The 19365-nt window shown below is 41.2% G+C and overlaps 1 protein-coding gene across 9 annotated transcripts in view; it reads right to left on the bottom strand.

Moving 5' to 3' along the window:
• Positions 1-19365, bottom strand: part of ARHGEF12 (Rho guanine nucleotide exchange factor 12) — a 162495-nt gene that overhangs the window by 15918 nt on the left and 127212 nt on the right. For all 9 annotated transcript variants that reach the window (XM_075840099.1, XM_075840101.1, XM_075840104.1 and 6 more), the window contains 4 exons: positions 11893-11968; positions 10420-10587; positions 8970-9057; positions 1610-1705 (listed from right to left, as the gene is read on the bottom strand). In XM_075840099.1, coding sequence (XP_075696214.1) covers positions 1610-1705; positions 8970-9057; positions 10420-10587; positions 11893-11968 — 428 coding nt within the window. The remainder of the gene's footprint in view (positions 1-1609; positions 1706-8969; positions 9058-10419; positions 10588-11892; positions 11969-19365) is intronic.

Genomic DNA, 19365 nt, shown 5'->3' with positions numbered 1-19365 from the left:
ATCCCAGCAATTACTATCTTAAAGGGAACCTGTCAGCAGTTTTGAGGCCTCAAAAACGCTGTCAGCGGGATATAGGGGAAGGGTATTTTACATTTTCCTTTTTTCTCCGTCATGCAAGCCGCATAACCGAGAAACTGATGTTTAATTTGCAAGTGCCACTCTCTAAGCTAAATCACGCTCTAGCGGAAAAAAATCAGGAGAGGGGCGGGGCTTGCAGTGCAGGAGCCATTGCACATAAAGTCCCGCCTTAGTGGCACATGCAATTGGCGTGTCGGGGGAATTAAAAATACATTTTAATGATGTTAAATAGGTACGTTTAAAATGCTCTCCCCTATATCGCTCTGTCAGAAAACCTCTAAACTGCTGGCAGGTTCCCTTTAATAACCTGATTTCCTTTGACCCTATTCTGTTCTCACATTGCAATCAAAACAGAAAAATACATGAAATCAAAAAATTCTTATATAATCAGCCATTAACCCTTTCCTCCTCCACACAATGCGCTGACAGACTATCAGGCCTAGTTCACTCGTTTTATTTTTTTTCAAGCAGAAAAAAAAATCTGCTTTGAAATTCCTTTAGGAATTTTGCGGCAGATTTGTAACTGCCAGCATTGCTTTGCGTTTTTTTGTCCAAAGCTGTTGAAACTAATGTAAAAACGGAGGGCAGAAGATGCCGCAAATAACCAACAAAACGTGCGCTGCGGGTTCTTTCTGCCTCCCATTGAAATCAATGGCAGCGATTTGGGACGTTTTTTGGCACGGATTCCGCATAAAAAACCCAAAACGTAGTTTGAACTGATCCTAAAACAACCGGCTACAGAAGGATCATTCCCCCACTGCTCCGCCTGCAGTGAGAGGCAAATAATGTCAAACCCCTCCCCATGGCTAAGCTCCACCCCTTCAGTCTGCCAGCTGAAAATGGAAGAGATCAGAAAGAAATTAACATCTGTTTTCCCTACAAGATTTCCACAAGACTGTACACCGTGAACAAGTTTATATCTGGTTTACATTCATCATCCATTTCTAGGTTACTAGCACACATATTCCTGCATTCAGGCCGGATTCACACGAGCGTGTTCGGTCTAATATATGGTCCGTATGTCGGCCGCATTTCCCGGACTGCACAAAGTGCAGGGAGCCGGGCTCCTAGCCTCATAGCTATCCATGACGCATTTTCCGCCTAACTACCGTCCCGTACTGAAAACATGATTACAGTACAGGACAGTTTTCCGCAGCGAGGCAGGGACTCCTAGCATCGTACATAACTATGATCCTAGGAGCCCGGCTCCCTGCACTGTGTTCGTTTCCGGGAAATGCGGCCGACGTACGGATTGTAAATCACGGACCGAACACGCTCGTGTGAATCCAGCCTAAGTGTTACTGGTGGCTCCTCCAAAAGCTTGGAGTCCACTCACAGACTATTGTAAGCAGCAGCTCATCTTACAAGTTTACAGGCAAATAGCGGGGAATTTGCATACGTTTTATTTGATTTCCTCCCACCCTTGTGAAAAATTGTGATATTATGTAAAAAATCTGCTATGTATGAACTATCCAGATACCTGTATATCAACGCTGCTGCCCAACGTCAGCTCCCTTGGCATTTAACTTACTCATTTGTAATCCCTGGTGTGACCTGTATGGGGATTGCTGGTCTGGGATCCTCCACTTTCGATGCAGCAGCTATTCTGGTTATTAAGTCATGCCAACTAAAGAAGAAAGAAACAACACTGTAGCACGGCATTCAGAGTAGAAATATACCGCATAGATCAAAATACTTTCAGGTCAATTTCCATTAATCGGACATCTTTTTTTTCGGCCAGAAAAGGATTGCAAGATATACTGGAATTTCACAAGGAGAGGACCCGTGCAGAGACCAGCTATTGTGGGATTCCTTTCGATTGAGAGTTTTAGGTCGGCTTTTGATGTCACATGCAGCAGATTTTGCTGCAGAAATTTCCCTCGTCTGAAATTCAGTTTCATTCATCTTAAAGGAACTTGTAGAAATGCATCCAACTGCCGCAGATACAACCCCATAGAGATGAAGGGAACTGATTTTCAGTTGCAGAAATTTCTACAACAAAATCGCGTGTAACTGGACCCTTACGCCTCATGCACACGACCGTTGAGCCACTCGGGCGGTTTTTGACGGCATCCAAGTGGCACCCGATAGTCTTCACAAACCCATTCACTCTAGCGGGTGAATCGGGTCCGTGAAAAATGATCAGAGTCTCCGATCCGAAGAAAGATAGGACATGTTCTATCTTTCCTTGGATCACCGATGGGACTCGGCCGGCGCACGTGTGCATGAGGCGTTAGATGAGCTTTTAAAGCCTCCCTTAAACTCCACTAATCCAGAATATTTAATAATCCAGCACCTATCAGGTTTAATTAATGCTGGATTAAAGAAACTTTAATGGAGTTGTAGAGGGGAAAAAAAACCTGTTATTCTTCAGGCATCATCAGCTCATAAGCAGATCATTCAGACCATAATAATAATAGATGTGCCGAAGCATTAAAGTGGTTGGATGAGGTCTCTTATTTTCATGAAATAGCAACACTTCCACAGCCTGTCTATTTCGAAGTCCAATAAAAAGGGCTGAAATACCAGGCACAACCATTGTACAAGAGTGGCACGGTCTCTGAAAATAGGAGACATTTTCTAATCTCAATTCCTTGATACTTATTAATTTATTTGAGCAGTTTTTAAAGCTCCAAATACACCCACCCAGTTGTAAGGTAGTGCAAATAGTTGAATACTTTGAGGACTGGTGATACGCTAACTGCACCTAATATAGGTACCGGTCGTCTTAATTTAGCCAAGCAATACTGTTTCTATAACAGATGACTGTGTGTTCCACCCCAACACAGAAAATGTGAAAGCGATAACAATTCTTTGTGGCTTTCGAGTCTTTAACAGTATAGAAGCCTGTATATATTCGTTATTTTTGTTCCTACAGAGACGTCTTTTGGCGTCGCTGTAGATGAGGCTGATGAGCGCTCCTGTGCGCTCATCCTCTACGAAAGAGCTGTAATTTACAGCTCCTGAAATTAGAGCAGCCTGCTGAATAAAATAGGGGTCAGAAAACATTCCGACCCCAGATGTTTAACCCTTGGATCATCGCGGTCCATGTCTGTGGCATGATCAAAGGGGACTCCCCGCTTAGATTGCGTCACCGACAATCAGGCAGTCCTACAAAGGACCCCAGGGCTGTCTGTTCAGTTTGCCTGCTCTTAGGGCACACTATGTGCTGCCCTAACAGAAGCCTGTGTCACAGTGCCAAAGAAGATCATGTATTAGCATGCAAGTATGCTAATACATTGTAAGTAATAAATAAAAAGTTACCCCTTAATAGGATTTAAAAAAAAAAAAAAATATCCCCAAAAAATAATTATTTTGCATAAAATACATTTATTGCCTCTATATTACATAAAAACAAAAAACCTACACATATTAGGTATCTAAATGACCTTAAGTTAATTCTTTAGGTTATTAACAGGCTATTTGACATGAAACCCCGTTCTAGCTTCTTCTGCTCTTGCTGACTCCCGGCCACTTCCTAACTTTATGGTCGGGAGTGAAGAATACAGTATAACTCGCTGAGCTACGCGGTTTCCTTAAGTCCCATAGTAGTGAATGGCAGTTACGGAAGCAGCGTAGAATGCGAGCTACACGGTTTCTGAAACTACTATTCAGTTCTATGGGACTCACGACTCACAGAAACAGCGTAGCTTAAGCGAGCTACGCTGTTTTTCTTTATGGTCGGAATTCACCTGCTTCAGCCGCAACGCAGAACGGGGTTTAGGGGGCTGCCTTCTAGATATAGGTGCAGGTCCTAGAAGTGATCTCTGCCGCTATTCCCTTGAATGCAGTGATCAAAGCTGACCGCAGCATTCAAGGGGAAAATGGGAAGGGGGGGTGCCCCTTGGATCGCGGCACAGGGAATTCCTGTGACGCGATCGAGAGACATACCATATATGGGCCAACAGCCCAGGGTCCATTGCCTAACAACTGCCTGTGTACTATCCGTACACAAGCGAATGTACTGGCATATAGATCTATGGCAGCACATAAAAGTTTAAAAAGAAAAAAGTAAAAATAAAAAAGTGTGTTACAAAAAAGAAAGAAAACATGCACACATTTTTACAATAAACATTAATATAAAAATGCCAGTACATAAAATATACATATTCGCATAGTCGCAACCGTAATAACCTGAACAACAAATTTAAAGTCATTTATGATGTGTACGCTGTAAAATAAAATAAAAATTGATTTCTTTCACTTATTAATGTGAAAACGTAAGGAGGTAGTGGTATCTTGTTCACTTATTAATGTGAGGCACGAGGTGCTATGAATTTTGAGCCTCCATGTGCCTCACATTAAAAGTAATTAACCCCATCATGTACTTCACACATTAACCTAATGCTCTCCATTATGATTGTGAGAAACATGATAGGGTTACATAGTTACATAGTTAGTACGGCTGAAAAAAGACACATGTCCATCAAGTTCAACCAAGGGAAGGGAAAAGGGAAGGAAAAATTTCTACACATAGGAGCTAATATTTTTTTGTTCTAGGAAATTATCTAACCCTTTTTTAAAGCCATCTCCTGTCCCTGCTGTGACCAGCTCCTGCGGTAGGCTATTCCATAGATTCACAGTTCTCACGGTAAAGAAGCCTTGTCGCCTCTGCAGCTTGAACCTTTTTTTCTCCAGACGGAGGGAGTGCCCCCTTGTTTTTTGAGGGGGTTTTACATGGAACAGGATTTCACCATATTTTTTGTATGTGCCATTAATATATTTATATAAGTTAATCATGTCCCCCCTTAGTCGTCTTTTTTCAAGGCTAAATAGGTTTAATTCTTTCAGTCTTTCCTCATAACTTAAATTCTCCATGCCCCTAATTAGCTTCGTTGCTCTTCTTTGTATTTTTTCCAACTCCAGGGCATCCTTTCTATGAACTGGAGCCCAGAACTGAACTGCATATTCTAGATGAGGCCTCACTAATGCTTTGTAAAGTGGTAATATTACATCCCTGTTCCGTGAGTCCATGCCTCTTTTAATACACGACAATATCCTGCTGGCCTTTGAAGCAGCTGATTGACACTGCATGCTGTTATTGAGTTTATGATTTACAAGTACACCCAGATCCTTCTCAACAAGTGACTCCCCCAGTGTAGCTCCCCCTAGGACATATGATGCATGCAGGTTGTTGGTACCCAGATGCATAACTTTACATTTATCTACATTAAACTTCATCTGCCAAGTGGACGCCCAAACACTTAGTTTGTTTAAATCTGCCTGCAATTCACAAACATCTTCCATAGACTGAACTATATTACATAGCTTGGTGTCATCTGCAAAAAATAGAAATAGTGCCATTAATCCCATCCTCTATATCATTAATAAATAAGTTGAATAATAGTGGTCCCAGCACTGAACCCTGGGTTACACCACTTATAACAGGTGACCATTCAGAGAAGGAATCATTGACCACAACTCTCTGGATACGGTCCTTGAGCCAATTCTCAATCCAATTACAAACTATATTTTCTAAACCTATAGTCCTTAATTTACCCATTAGGCGTCTATGGGGGACAGTGTCAAATGCCTTTGCAAAGCCAAAAACACTATATCCACAGCGGCCCCTCTGTCTAGACTTCTGCTCACCTCTTCATAAAAACAGATCAGGTTAGTTTGACAACTTCTGTCCTTAGTAAAACCGTGCTGGCTATCACTTATAATGCTATTTATTGTCACATAATCCTGTATATAGTCCCTCAATAGCCCCTCAAACATTTTCCCCACGATGGATGTTAAGCTTACTGGTCTATAATTACCCGGGGAAGACATAGAGCCCTTTTTGAAAATAGGCACCACATTTGCGCTGCGCCAGTCCCTTGGCACTATACCAGTCACTAGAGATTCTCTGAATATTATGAAAAGGGGGACAGAAATAACTGAACTAAGCTCTTTAAGAATTCTAGGGTGTAACCCATCTGGTCCCGGAGCCTTGTGCACATTTATTTTATTTAATTTAGCTTGGACCATCTCTACATTCATCCAATTCAGTATATCAACTGATATATTAACAGCACTGGCACCGGCTACATCAGCTGCTCTTTCTTCAGTTGTATATACAGAGCTAAAGAACCCATTTAGTAACTCTGCCTTCTCTTGATCCCCTGTGATCAACTCCCCATTACCATTATCTAGGGGTCCTACATGTTCAGACCTTGGCTTTTTAGCATTTATATACTTGAATAATTTTTTGGGATTTGTTTTACTATCCTTGGCCACCTGCCTTTCATTTTGTATTTTTGCTAATTTTATTACATTTTTACAGATTTTATTAAGCTCTTTATATTTTACAAAGGCTGCAGCTGTACCCTCAGATTTGTATTTTTTAAATGCCCTTTTTTTGTCGTGTATTGCCCCTTTCACAGAAGGTGTAAGCCATGTGGGGTTTAATTTGAGTCGTTTATACTTGTTACCTATAGGAATACATTTTGCACTATAATAACTCAAAGTAGATTTGAAAATCTCCCATTTATCATTTGTTCCATTATTTGACATTAGTTCTTCCCAGTCTATATCCTGAATTGCAGCCCTCATACTGGGGAAATTGGCTCTTAAAATTAAATGTTTTTGCCCTCCCAGCCTGCGTTTGTTTTTTACAGTATAGGTAAAATGTAACTATATTATGATCACTGTTACCGAGGTTTTCACGAACATTGACATTCCCAACAAGATCTGCATTATTAGAAATGACCAGATCCAACAGAGCTTCACCTCTAGTCGGGTCTTCCACAAACTGGCCCATAAAAATTTCCTGCAACAGGTTGAGGAAATGACTCCCCTTTGCAGTTGAAGCCGAACCATGACACCAATTAATATCCCGGAAATTAAAATCTCCCATTATCACTACAGTACCCGCCTGTGCAGCCCGCTCCATCTGTTTATATAGCTGAACATCCATCTCCTCAGTTATATTGGGGGGTCTATAGATTACACCAAAAGTAATTTTTTCAGTGTTTACCTCCCTTTCTAGTTCCACCCACAAGGTTTCAACCTCCTCACAGTCTTCACCCACTATTGTCTCTTTCACACTCGCCTTCATATCACTTCTCACATACAGACATACACCACCACCTTTCCTATTTGCCCTGTCTTTCCGAAAAAGTGTAAAACCCTGTAGATTTACAGCCCAGTCATGTGAAGAGTCCAGCCATGTTTCAGCAACACCAACTATATCTATAGTTTCTTCCACTATCAAGGCCTCCAGCTCCCCCATTTTGCTTGCTAGACTTCTGGCATTTGTGAACATACACTTTAACTTGCCTGTCAGTTTTTCACTTTTATTATCAGAAATGTGATTTGACATTAATCGGGCCTTTTTATTTACACTGATGTTTTGTAACGAAAGGATCTCCTTATCTTGTTGTCTAGTCCTCTCCCCACATTCTGTTTCTCCCCCACCAATATAGTCTGACCCCTCTCTAACCTGGCTACCCCTTTTTTTTCTACATTGACCTCCCTCCTCAGCCCTAGTTTAAATACCCCGCCACCCCAGCTAGAATTCTCTCCCCCAGCACAGCGGACCCCCTTCCATTTAGGTGCAAATCATCTGCAGAATACAATTTGCACCCCAATGAAAAGTCAGCCCAGTGCTCTAGGAACCCAAATCCTTCTCCTCTACACCAAGACTTCAGCCATGCATTTAAATCCCTGAGCTCCCGCTGTCTTTCCTGTGATGCGCATGGCACAGGCAGTATTCCTGAGAATACTACTTTGGAGGTCCTTCCCTTCAAATTACTATTACTATTAATGTGAGGCAATGCAAACTGTTGTCCCACAATGCACTGCCTTAAGAACACAGGAAACCAGAGTTTTGGCTTGAGCTTTGGATGTGAATAGAAAAAAACAAATCCTGTAACTCTAAATTATTAAAGGAAAGTATTAAAAAAAACAAAAACATTACATTGCTCAATTTAAATTTGCACAAAATGTTGTAAAAGTTTCCTTTAGAATGTGGGACTCAAAAACTTAGGCTTACGATATGTTCATAAGCAGTGATAACTGCACTATTACTAGATTCAAAAAATTAGAAAAGGCATACTGGCTATCAAAAACACTCACACAATAACGATACTGTTTTCAGTCGCATTTTGTGAATGGCAATATAATAAATAAAATAAAAAACGAACAAAACAAAAAATAGTGGCCAAAAAGTAAACACAATGGTAGTGTGAACATACCCTTAAGATCAGCGACTCCCAACTTATCATGGGGGAACCCTTGAACAATCGGTCCATTCCCGGGGGAACCCCTAGCCCATTTCTACCTCAAAGATGCTTGGTGTAGACATGCAAAGCATTCACTCATTCTTACCTACCACTTTTTGGCCTGAGATACATTGACTGTTTTGGAAAGTATCTTTGAGCAGGCTGACGTCAATTTGCCATGTCTACTATAAAAGTGGCATATCCTGCTGCTGTTATCTGGGGGTCCGAGGCTGGGAAACACTGCCTTAGGCACCATGCACACGACCGTAGTTTAAATCCGTAATTACGAATGAAATTGCGGACTCCTTAATTACTTTTAGCCACGGACACCTTTCCGTATATTTACGTATGTGTGTCCGTGCCTTAGAAACGATCCGCAAAATATAGAACATGTCCTATTCTTGTCCGCAATTGCGGCACGGACTCGCCCATAGAAGTCTGTGTATCCGTAGTATCCGTATTTGCGGACAGTAAAAACCGTTATGGTCGTGTGCATGAGGTCTTAAAGTGCAAACCAACCGGAGATGTTTATTTTTCCAAATGTTCAATTCCGTTCAGTTTTCTACTTACCCTCACAGCAAGCAGTTCAATAGTATTTGGCAAACTCAAATTTATACACAGCAGAAGTAAATGGGATAGCTGAGAAAAGTCAATAGCTCATTGTTAAACAGTAGTAAAACATACACATTTTTCTCCGACACGGTGTTCGCAATCAGTTCATAAATTTGTGCTCCATTGTCTGACATAGATATAACAAAGAGGGCCTTGTTGTCTGTGGAAGAAGAAGAGAAAACACCATGAAGAGAAGGAGAAAGAGAGATGAACTAGGAGGAGGGCAAGACACAGTACATGTTCTATTCATAGACGATTCAGAGATGCTGAGGAATATGACGGGAATATCATTTTACATCAAAGAGAAAATATCAGTACTCTGCATTATAATATGATGGCATGTCCCCAAGATAAGCCATCACTTACCGATTGTTGGGTCCAACTGGTGGGAGCCCCACTGATTCTCAGAATGGAAGAGGAGAAGCACTGGTTGAGTGTTGCTGCTCCTTAATAGATTTTCCCTGCACAGTGGCGCTCCCGACCGGCAGCTGGGCAGGAAAGTTGAACAGACCCTGGGCCCTTTGATCTAGTGACCGGCAGGGGTCCCGGAGGTCAGCCCTCACTGTTCATAATGTTATACCATATCCTAGTGCTATGCCATAACATTATTATTTGGAAACACTCCTCTGTTAAAAGCATGAAGAACACATTCAAATTAAATCTATAAAATTACATTACCAACTTGACTGTTTATTCAATATGTCCTATCTAGAATTAGCTGGGTACATAAGCACATTTGTCTTCTTCATACTCAATCCCAAAAAAATCGAAAAATATACTGTGCGTCCAGCAACTGAATCCCCTCCCCAGCAATGAGCTGATATTCCATTGGTAAATTGTAGGTGGACGCAATTACATGAAGGGCTATCATGTAATACAGTACATGGCCACACGGACTCTTACAGATCAAGAGCCGATCTTTGCAGCAGCTCCCCATTCTACCTAGTAGAGAGGGAGCCTGAGCGGGAGGCCGCCCTCCATCACATCCATATTCTCCAACTGTAAAATATATGCACATACATTTTTCTTTTGTTACAATATTTAGGTTATTTATTCTTTTTTAATACCCAACTGAATTTACCATAATTCTTGCAAATCCAATATGGACTTATATTGTAGTACACTGGAATTCGTGCTATATAGAAAATAAAGGCATACGGTTTTGATGGATCTTCACTATACTTTCAGTAGAAGAAATTCCCCGCCGTTTCCCTGCAGTCTGTAGCATGCATATCATAGGCAGTCCAGGCAACAGACGCTGCAAAAGACGGTCTGTAGTATGTGAACAGGCTCGAAGGATAAACACGCTTTGTAATGCGCAGTGAAAAGTAAAATACTAACTAAAACTCCAGGAGAATGGACTCCCTCTAGTGAATGTGGGGGCAATAAACCGGAATCTGGGCTCTAATCCGCTGGTGTAAAGTAAAATGTTATATTACATATTCATCGCGACGTCAATGTAAATGTATGAATGTAAATAGAAGGTGATTGGTCATTAGACACTTCCAAAACATTGACTGACCTGTTGCTACTTGGCGAACCAGAACGGTGTTTAACTTGATGACGGGACTGAAGATATGTTTGCTGTCGGAGGTGGTGGTCAGGATTTTGCTGTGGCATCTAAGGATCAATTTGTCATCCTGTCTCTGGAGCAATACCAGAACGTCTTCCAACAGCAGCGTGTACAGATCTGTGAACGAGATTTATGTGACTTTATGTCTTCAAGATGTTAGCGGATAGCCACAGGACGACCTTTAGCACGTCTCAGGAAACAAGATTACACAACGTAACTGGTCATTTCTGAATGCCAATATAACAAAATTCGACTGTTTCCGGAAAACCACGACAGCTCAAGACTGGTCCTCAGATAATAAACAGTAATACAATTTAAAGACTGCAGTCCATAGAGGGTCTAACCTTAAAGATCAAGTCAAGCAAGACAAAACTGGAAAAATGATGACAAAAATGTTCAAGCGGTAACCGCTCATGGCTGTGGACTGCACCTGGACCAAGGTGAACATTCACCACGTGTGGTCAAAACTTAGCTGGCTTACATTCATATTTATCCTTATGGGATCCATGAATGTCTCAGATACTACTCAGATGCTTTACATTTGACCATGAGGGAAATTTGAACCATTTCTTCATAATTTGGCATTGGGTCAGAATCCACAATAGGAAAAATGTCATACACACTTATGAGGCCCCATTCTTGACCACCTTAACGGCTATGTACACTTTTTAATTGTTTTTATTTTTTCTTATTGAAATGAATGTGTTTTATGTTTTGAAGCACTTTTCAAATCATTCAATTGTTTTACGATACAGCTTCTATGTATCCTATATACATACTGTATTGAACTCAGCATATAAATAAACCTCCGTGTATGCATATATTTTATGGCCTGAGGAAGACGCTGGTACAGTGTCGAAACGCGTAGCCTGTATGAATCAATAAATTTCTATTTACACATCTTCGCTTCCATCATCCGTGAATACTTTCCAAACAACCACGCAGCAGCGCCCCATAGGATCCTCCCTTTTGTCTCCTCTACCCACATACATACTGTATTGTTCTCTCAGCCAAACCCGTGAGTTCAGCTGTGGGTCTCGGACATACAGGATCCAACTAACATCAATAATATCTAAGTTTATCACCTGAACTGACGGATTTGGCCGAGAGAGAACGATACAGCATCTATGTATACAGGATACATAGAAGCTGTATTGTAAAAAAGTATAAAACGTGATTAAAAACAAAAAACATTGATTTCATAAAAAAAAAAAATACATTTAAACGTGTACATAGCCTTTAAAGTCACAACTTTTGAAATTGACCAAAGCCTTCTCCAAATACTTGTAAAACATTAGAACTACAGTTTAAAGTCGGTCATTTTTTTACGTAGTATCTAAGAGATAAACGCTTTATTTCTGATCAAATGGAAGATTTTTTTCTTAGTCCAAATATTAGTGATGAAGCATTAACTGAACTTACCAATGATCTTGTCTCTATTCACCTTCCAGGCCAAAGGACCTTCATGAACCATCTTCCTCTTTGTTAAATCCAGATTCTGCAGTACACAAATAACGTCATTTACATTTTTCGATCAACATATTCCAAACCGATCTATACTTCAATACTGGTAAAGCGTTTTTTTGGTAGAGCCATAAATAACCATTAAGGGGAATCTCTGAGGGAAGAAAATATGGCGACAGACAAGGATTTCTTATGTCTGTCTGTGGCGCCGTTATTGCAAAACATGTAATTTTTTTTTAGCAAGAATAGTGTAGTAAGTCAATGGGATGCATTAGGATCCGTCATAGCTTCATTAAGAACAAAGCCGAAGACTTTTTCCTTTTACAACAACCTATCAAAAATGTAAAGGAATGCAGCATGAGGTAATGAGGCATTGCTAAAATTTGTATTCATCCAAGATCATTTCTCCTAATAAGCAGCTTCCCCTTCATGTGTTATTTATGATCACTTCTCATTTACATGCTGGTACATCGCATATGATTGCAGGGGGGGGGGGGTGCTCCATGTCACTAGGCCGGCACCTGCAGTAAGTGACTTGGTAAGAAGATCTTTACTATGAAGCTTTGGAACTGCTCTGCTGGAAATGTAGGATTTCATGATCTGTCACAGACCTTGTATTCTAGTATACACCACGGAACCATTAAACACACATACATTATGAATACACTTCCCCACAACTAATATTGCGATTCCTAATTAACATCGAACATTAATGAAGCAGATGTTTGCATATTTGTCTTCGAAAATGCAATTAATCATTTCTACATTACTCACAAACTACTTGAATATTGGATAATGCCATTTACTCAATCACGTGAATTCGACTCCAATACTATTCTATGGGCCCATACTGTACTGATTTTACATGGAGGCACACAGAGATTTGTTTTTTTTGCACAGATTCTATAAATTTATGAGAAACAATATATTGCCTGTAGCCTTCTTGGGTATTCTCCCTTAGGCCCTGTTCACACTGAGTTTTTTGACGAGTTTTTTGACGCAGAAACCGCGCCAAAAAACTCCTCATAAACCGCCCGAAAATGCCTCCCATTGATTTCAATGGGAGTTGGACGAGTTTTTTTTACCGCGAGTAAAAAAAACGCGTCGCGGTAAAAAGAAGCGTCATGACCCATCTTGAGGCTGTTTCCGCCTCCAAAACCCCATTTCAATCAATCAGAAAGAGGAAAAAAAAAACCTCGACAAGTATTTTGACGAGTTTTTGTCAAACCACTGTGCAAAAACCTACTGGAGCAGTTTTTGCAGGAGGAATTTTCCTCCTGCAAAAAACTCAGTGTGAACACAGCCTTAGAGTCATTGTGGAGTCTCCAGGAGGCAAAATATGGTGACTCAAAGGGCCTGTGTGCATGAAACTCGTGGAGTGTGGAGAAGACTTTTCTGCCCCTGTTCAAAGGGTTCACACTCAAAGCGCCTGGAGCAGAAAAACAATAGGTGTCCATCACATTTATTTTAGTTTCTCCTTAACAACATATTTTTTTTTTGCTGGTTGTTATGGGTAAGCTCTCCAAATGTTGCCTGATTTAGTTTTCAAACAAGATATTCCATATATTTCTGTGATCTACCCATTCCCCAGTGTGAACGTTACCCAGAGTGATACCACAGCTTAGCCCCCATGCATACGACTGTAATATTGATATTTTAATTGAATATCAAAATACGGATTTATTGATTTCTATGGCCCAAGGACACCTTCTCGAATATTTACAGGTAAGGCGCATGCACACGACCGCGCCCATAATCACGGTCAGTCATCCGCATTTGCGGACCGTGCTCACATTATTACTTATAGGTTCCAAATGGTTTGAAAAAACAATCACTTTTTGTTGTAGGTGCTCCTGCACTTGTGTGGAAGATTTAGCCGGATCCCCAGTTATGGAAGAGTCTCTCGGTGGGTAGGAAATGGCTTTATTTCATAAAACAGACATGTGTGATGAACAGCATACGTCTCTATAGTGGTACAGGAAGCTATGCGTTTCAACATAGGACTAAGGTCTTCGTCCGGCTTATGGAATACTAGGAAAAACGCATTTCCTTAAATACTCCCTTTGACCTGGTCAAACTATTTGGAACCTATTCTCCACATCGGGTCCTGCTGACTTCTCAGCCACCGGTGTTCACTCCGAGGGCCAGCAGACTGCCTAAGTACGGAGCACCAAGGCTCCATATGCTTGATGATCGAGTTGTGCCGACCACAAAAGGTGAGTATTTCTCACACATACACCCGTGTTATCACTATCCACTCTGCATCTACAGTATCACCCCAGCGGAGCGCTCTGTGTCGGTTTTCTTTTTTTCCCCATATTACTGTCACATTATTAAGTATGGGCGCACGGTCTGTAAAATAAAAAAATAGGACATGTCCTATTTTTTACGGAAGGTTTCTACGACACGGACACCTTCCCGTAAATATACGGGAAGGTGTCAGTCGGCCATAGAAATGAATAGGTCCGTAACCACGGATGAAATCTAGGGTCGTGTGCACGGGGCCCAAGTGTCCAGGCCGCAGAAATGTCCCGCAAAAAAAAAAGGATGTCCTATTTTTTAATTTTGCGGACCATGGTTCTATCATTTATAATGGGAGCACGGCCCGCAAATGCGGGTGACAGTCCACAGTAATCACGGACCGTGCACACGGCTACAACCATGTATAGGGGGCCTTATTTTGTTAGGCTTCGTTCACATCTGCGTCTGAGGCTTCAGTTCCAGATCCAGTCAAAAATAATGCAAGAAGTAGCGCAGCATGCTGCACTATTTTGTTCAGGAAAACGACCGACAACCTGACGGGAGTCCGAGAGATCCTATTAAAGTCAATGGGTTCTGTTGGGCGCCGATGGCGTCAGTCATGCAACAGATCCAGTGCTTCTTGTACTTTTGTTATTCTGCTCCTCCTAAGACTAAGTAGAGCAACGGAAATACCAAACAGATGTGAACGAGGCCTTAATGACACCAAAAATGTAAAAATAAACTATCATCTGATACTGAACTGCACAATACAATACTGTAAAAAGGTTTATATACCCTATCAAAAAAGTATTCTACAAAGTCCAAAGAAAAACAAAAAAACCCTAACATACACAGGTTTAGATATGGTTGTCTGCAGGGAATATTAAGAAGCCTAAATCATAGAAGCAGACGGTTGCATATTTATCTCAGAAAATGCAATTCATCTTCTCTGCATTTCTAGGTTTTCTGAAGGTAGGAATAAGCCAGGACAGGGGTTAATTAGCATATTACATTCACAATCACTTCCCGGATGTATTAGGTATACATGGATCACGTAGTGGGGGGTGAAGTTTAATCCTTACTGTTAACACTTAAAATACTTTCCTAGTATAATAAGATTATACTAATTTGCACTCAACATGTCTAAGAATTTATGCGGAGAACTGCAGTTTAGAGGGATACTGGAGCTTTTTCACACTTCACAATAAGGAATTTATCTAGGGGTACAGTTAGCATCTTGACCCGACAGGTCTTTAGCTATATTTATTGGAATAAATCTGAGAAAATGAAAATCTACTTTTTTTCTGAAAAAATATAATGTAATTTTTACAAGGAATAAAGAATAAAAAGCACTTGTAAAGCTATTTCTCCCGATTACAGCAATACCCCATATGTGGTAATACACTGCTGTTTGGACCCACGGCAGAGCTCAGAATGGAGGGAGCGCCATTTGGCTTTTGGAGTGCAGATTTTGCTTACCAGTAGTTGTTTGGGGTTTTGCTGGTATTTCAGTTTATAATGTGGGGGCATGTGTAATCTGTGCAGAGTACATCCGGGCATAATAACAGGGTATAATTAGGGGGTAAATAAATAATTCATAGATGTGTGGCCAGTGTCACACTGATAAATGGTGCCCAAGCTTATCCGCTTTTGGACACTCTGCACAATTTCTGTCGGTATATTCTGAGCGCCAGAACATTTTTTTTTATTTTTTCTCCACTGGAGCCGTGCGAGGGCTTATTTGTTACGTTACAATCTGTAGTTTTCATTGGTACCATTTTATTTTCATCACTTTTTATTAGATTTTTTGGCAAAGTTACAAAAAACCACATACATTTTGACAATGTTTTTGTCCTTTTTTTTTTACAGTTTTCACCGTGCTCTATAAATGACATTTTACTTTATTCTGCAGGTCGGTAGGATTATGGCGATACCAGATGTATATAGTTTTTTTTATGTTTTGTGGCGTTTGCGCAATAAAATCTCTTTTCTATAAAATTATTTATTTTTTGTGTCACCGTATTCTGAGAGCCGTAATTTTTTTTATTTTTCAGTCAAAAAAGCTGTATAAGGGCTTGTTGTTTTTATTGGTATTATTTTGGGGTACATGCGAAGTTTTGATCACTTTTTATTCTATATTTTAGGAGGGGTGATGACGAAAATATAGTGATGCTAGTATTGTTTTTTAATTAATTTTTTGTGGTGTTCACCGTGCGGGAAAAATAATATTATAGTTTTATAGTTGGGGGCGTTACGAACGCGGTGATACAAAATATGTGTACTGTTTTAACTGTTTCTTTCTTTTTTCCTATAATAAAAGACTTATTATAGGAAAAAAATAATTTTTTGTTTTTGTAACTTATAACTTATTTTTACACTTTTCTAAAACATTTTGTTAACTTTTTTTTTTTTTTTTACTTGCAGACCTACAGCACTGATGGCTGCTATAATATATTACGCTACCTAGGTAGTGTAACGTGTTATAAACAGTCAGTGTGACGTTGACAGTCACACTGACAGAAAGCCTATGATGACCAGCTGGTCCTCATAGGCTTCCGTGAATGGCAGACCGGGGGCTGTTGTATGGCCTCCGGTTTTGCCATGCAACTGACGGCAGCACCCGCAATCGGTCCTCGGGAAAGTTTGTTGTAGCAACAAACTTTCCAGTTTGTTGCTACAACAAACTTTCCCTGCGATCACATGATCAGGACCTGAACCAATCAGGTCCCGGTCATGTCTTCGGGACCAGAGGCAGGGGTTAACAGCGCGATCCGGGTGTCACCGCTACTCTGAGACACCCGGATCGCGCTTTAAACACCCACTGTGAATTCACGTCGGCGCTGCACAGAACCCAGCAAGCGCCGACGTGAATTTACAGTGGGCAGTCAGGAAGTAGTTAATGACGGTGTTCATATTCTCTGACAGCCGAACCAATCGGTTCGGCTGTCAGAGAACAGGTTGCTGGGGAGCCACGGACACAACCGGCATCCGAGCGCTTTTCACAGAGCTATGCCGGCTGGAACAGTGATCTGAATATTCACGCCCTGGCTGCACGGGGTAGGTGCGAAAAGGAGGTGAATATACAGATTGTCGGCATGAAAGGGTTAAGGCATTCATCTAGAGGTGTAGTGAGCATTTTGACTAGAGAAAAACACCCTATAAACTGTAATGTGGGTTCTCCCGGGTATGGCAATACCCTACATGTGGCTGTTATCAGCTGCCTGGCCACACGGCAGGGCTCAGAAGGGAAAGACGAGGGGGGATAAGCTGTGCGGAGTGCATCAGGGTAAGTAAAACTGGGGTAGATTAAAAATCAAGGGATGTATGATACATTTTAAAATACTCTTTCATACAGAGCCCTGGTTTATCGGGACGCATGTCACATTGATATATTGGGTCCTCCCTTATCCCCCTCTTATAGCAGACTTTGCACCTCTTTTGACTTTTTCCCTTCTTGCCAGTTTGGGGAACTTCTCCTGGAAAGTGTTGCCCTGGTACGATGCGTGTAGCCCCACTTCCAGAAGTACTGGGTGCCCCCCCTTCTTGGTCCCTAAAGATTAGGTTCTTGATAATTAACTCTTGAAATTCCAGGACAGTTCCCGTCTGGCCTGCACATCGATGTAGCATGTACACATTGTACAATGCCATCGGTATGATGTGCACGGCCAGCTTCTTATACCACACCGCATAGCGCTGTAGGCTTCAGGACTTGATCGGACAAGTCCACCCCTCCCATGTACCTATTGTAGTAAAGGATGCAGTCTGGTTTGGGGGTCTCTGTACTGGTACCTAGTACAGGTACTGGTGTGGCCATGTAGTTGTCAATACAAGGACGTCACTCTTGCTAGACTGTGCCCTGCTCTCACCCCTTCTGAGTGTTTGCCCAAGCAGAGTCTTAGGGAGGCCTCTCAGATTTCTTCTAGCAGTGCCGCATGCCGCAGGACTTCTGGAAGAGAGGCAGTTGAAGAGTGGGACGTTGGTATAAAAATTATCCAGGTAGAGGTGGTAATCCTGGTCCAGCAGTGGGTGCACCAAATCCCACACAAATTTTGCATTAACTCCCAGTAAGGGGGGGGGGGGGGTATTCTGGGGGCTGAATACTGGTGTAATTCTAAACCTGTAGGTATACCCTGATGCACTCTTGCACAGCTTATACATCTTCGCGCCATACCTTGCCCTCTAACTCGGCAGGTACTGGCGGAATTGAAGCCTCCCTTTAAATTGCACCAAGGACTCATCAATAGAAATACACTTCTCGGGGGGTGTATGCTTGGCAAAACCGGGCACTGAAATGGTCTAATAGGGGTCTCCGTTTATACAAACGGTCAAACTGGGGCCATCGCAAGGTGGGCACTGCTCATTATCAGTATAGGTTCCAGTTCAGTTCTGAAGTTGCTTTGAGGAGCATATTTATCAGAAACCCCTATCAAACACCCCATTTTAGAAACTAGACCCCTCAATGTATTCACAACAGCATATAGAAAGTTTATTAACCCTTTGCGTTTCACAGGAATTTAGATAAACGTAGAGGTGAAATTTACATATTTATTTTTTTTATTAGAAAATCCTATTTATTAAATTTTTTTCTGTAAAACAGAAGGTTACACGAGAGAAACGCAACTCAATACTTATTGCCCAGATTCTGCAGTTTTTAGAAATATCCCACATGTGGCCCTAGTGCGGTAATGGACTGAAGCACCGGCCTCCGAAGCAAAGGAGCACCTAGTGGATTTTGAGGCCTCCTTTTTATTAGGCACCATGTCCGGTTTGAAGAGGTCTTGAGGTGCCAAAACAGTGGAAACCCCTAAAAAGTGAGCCCTATTTTGGAAACTAGACCCCTTGAGGAATTCATTGTAGTTTTCTTGGGGTGCATGCGGCATTTTGATCAGTTTTTATTCTATTTTTAATAGGCGTGGTGACTAAAAAACCAGCAATTCTACTATTGTTTTTTTTTTTTACAGTGTTCACCGTGCGCTATAAATGACATATTCACTTTATTCTGCGGGGCGATACGATTACGGCGATACCAGATGTTTACAGTTTTTTTTTTATGTCTTATGGCGTTTGCACAATAAAATACATTTTGTAAAAAATTAGTTACTTTTTGTGTTACCTTATTCTAAGAGACAGAACTTTATTTTTCCCATCAATAAAGCCGTGCGATGACTTGTTTTTTGCATAACGAACTGT

The sequence above is a fragment of the Rhinoderma darwinii genome, chromosome 10, assembly GCF_050947455.1.
Source record: "Rhinoderma darwinii isolate aRhiDar2 chromosome 10, aRhiDar2.hap1, whole genome shotgun sequence".
NCBI classification, from domain to species: domain Eukaryota; kingdom Metazoa; phylum Chordata; class Amphibia; order Anura; family Rhinodermatidae; genus Rhinoderma; species Rhinoderma darwinii.
The sequence above is the reverse complement of the archived record's forward strand: the minus strand, read 5'-3'. Positions and strand labels throughout refer to the sequence as shown.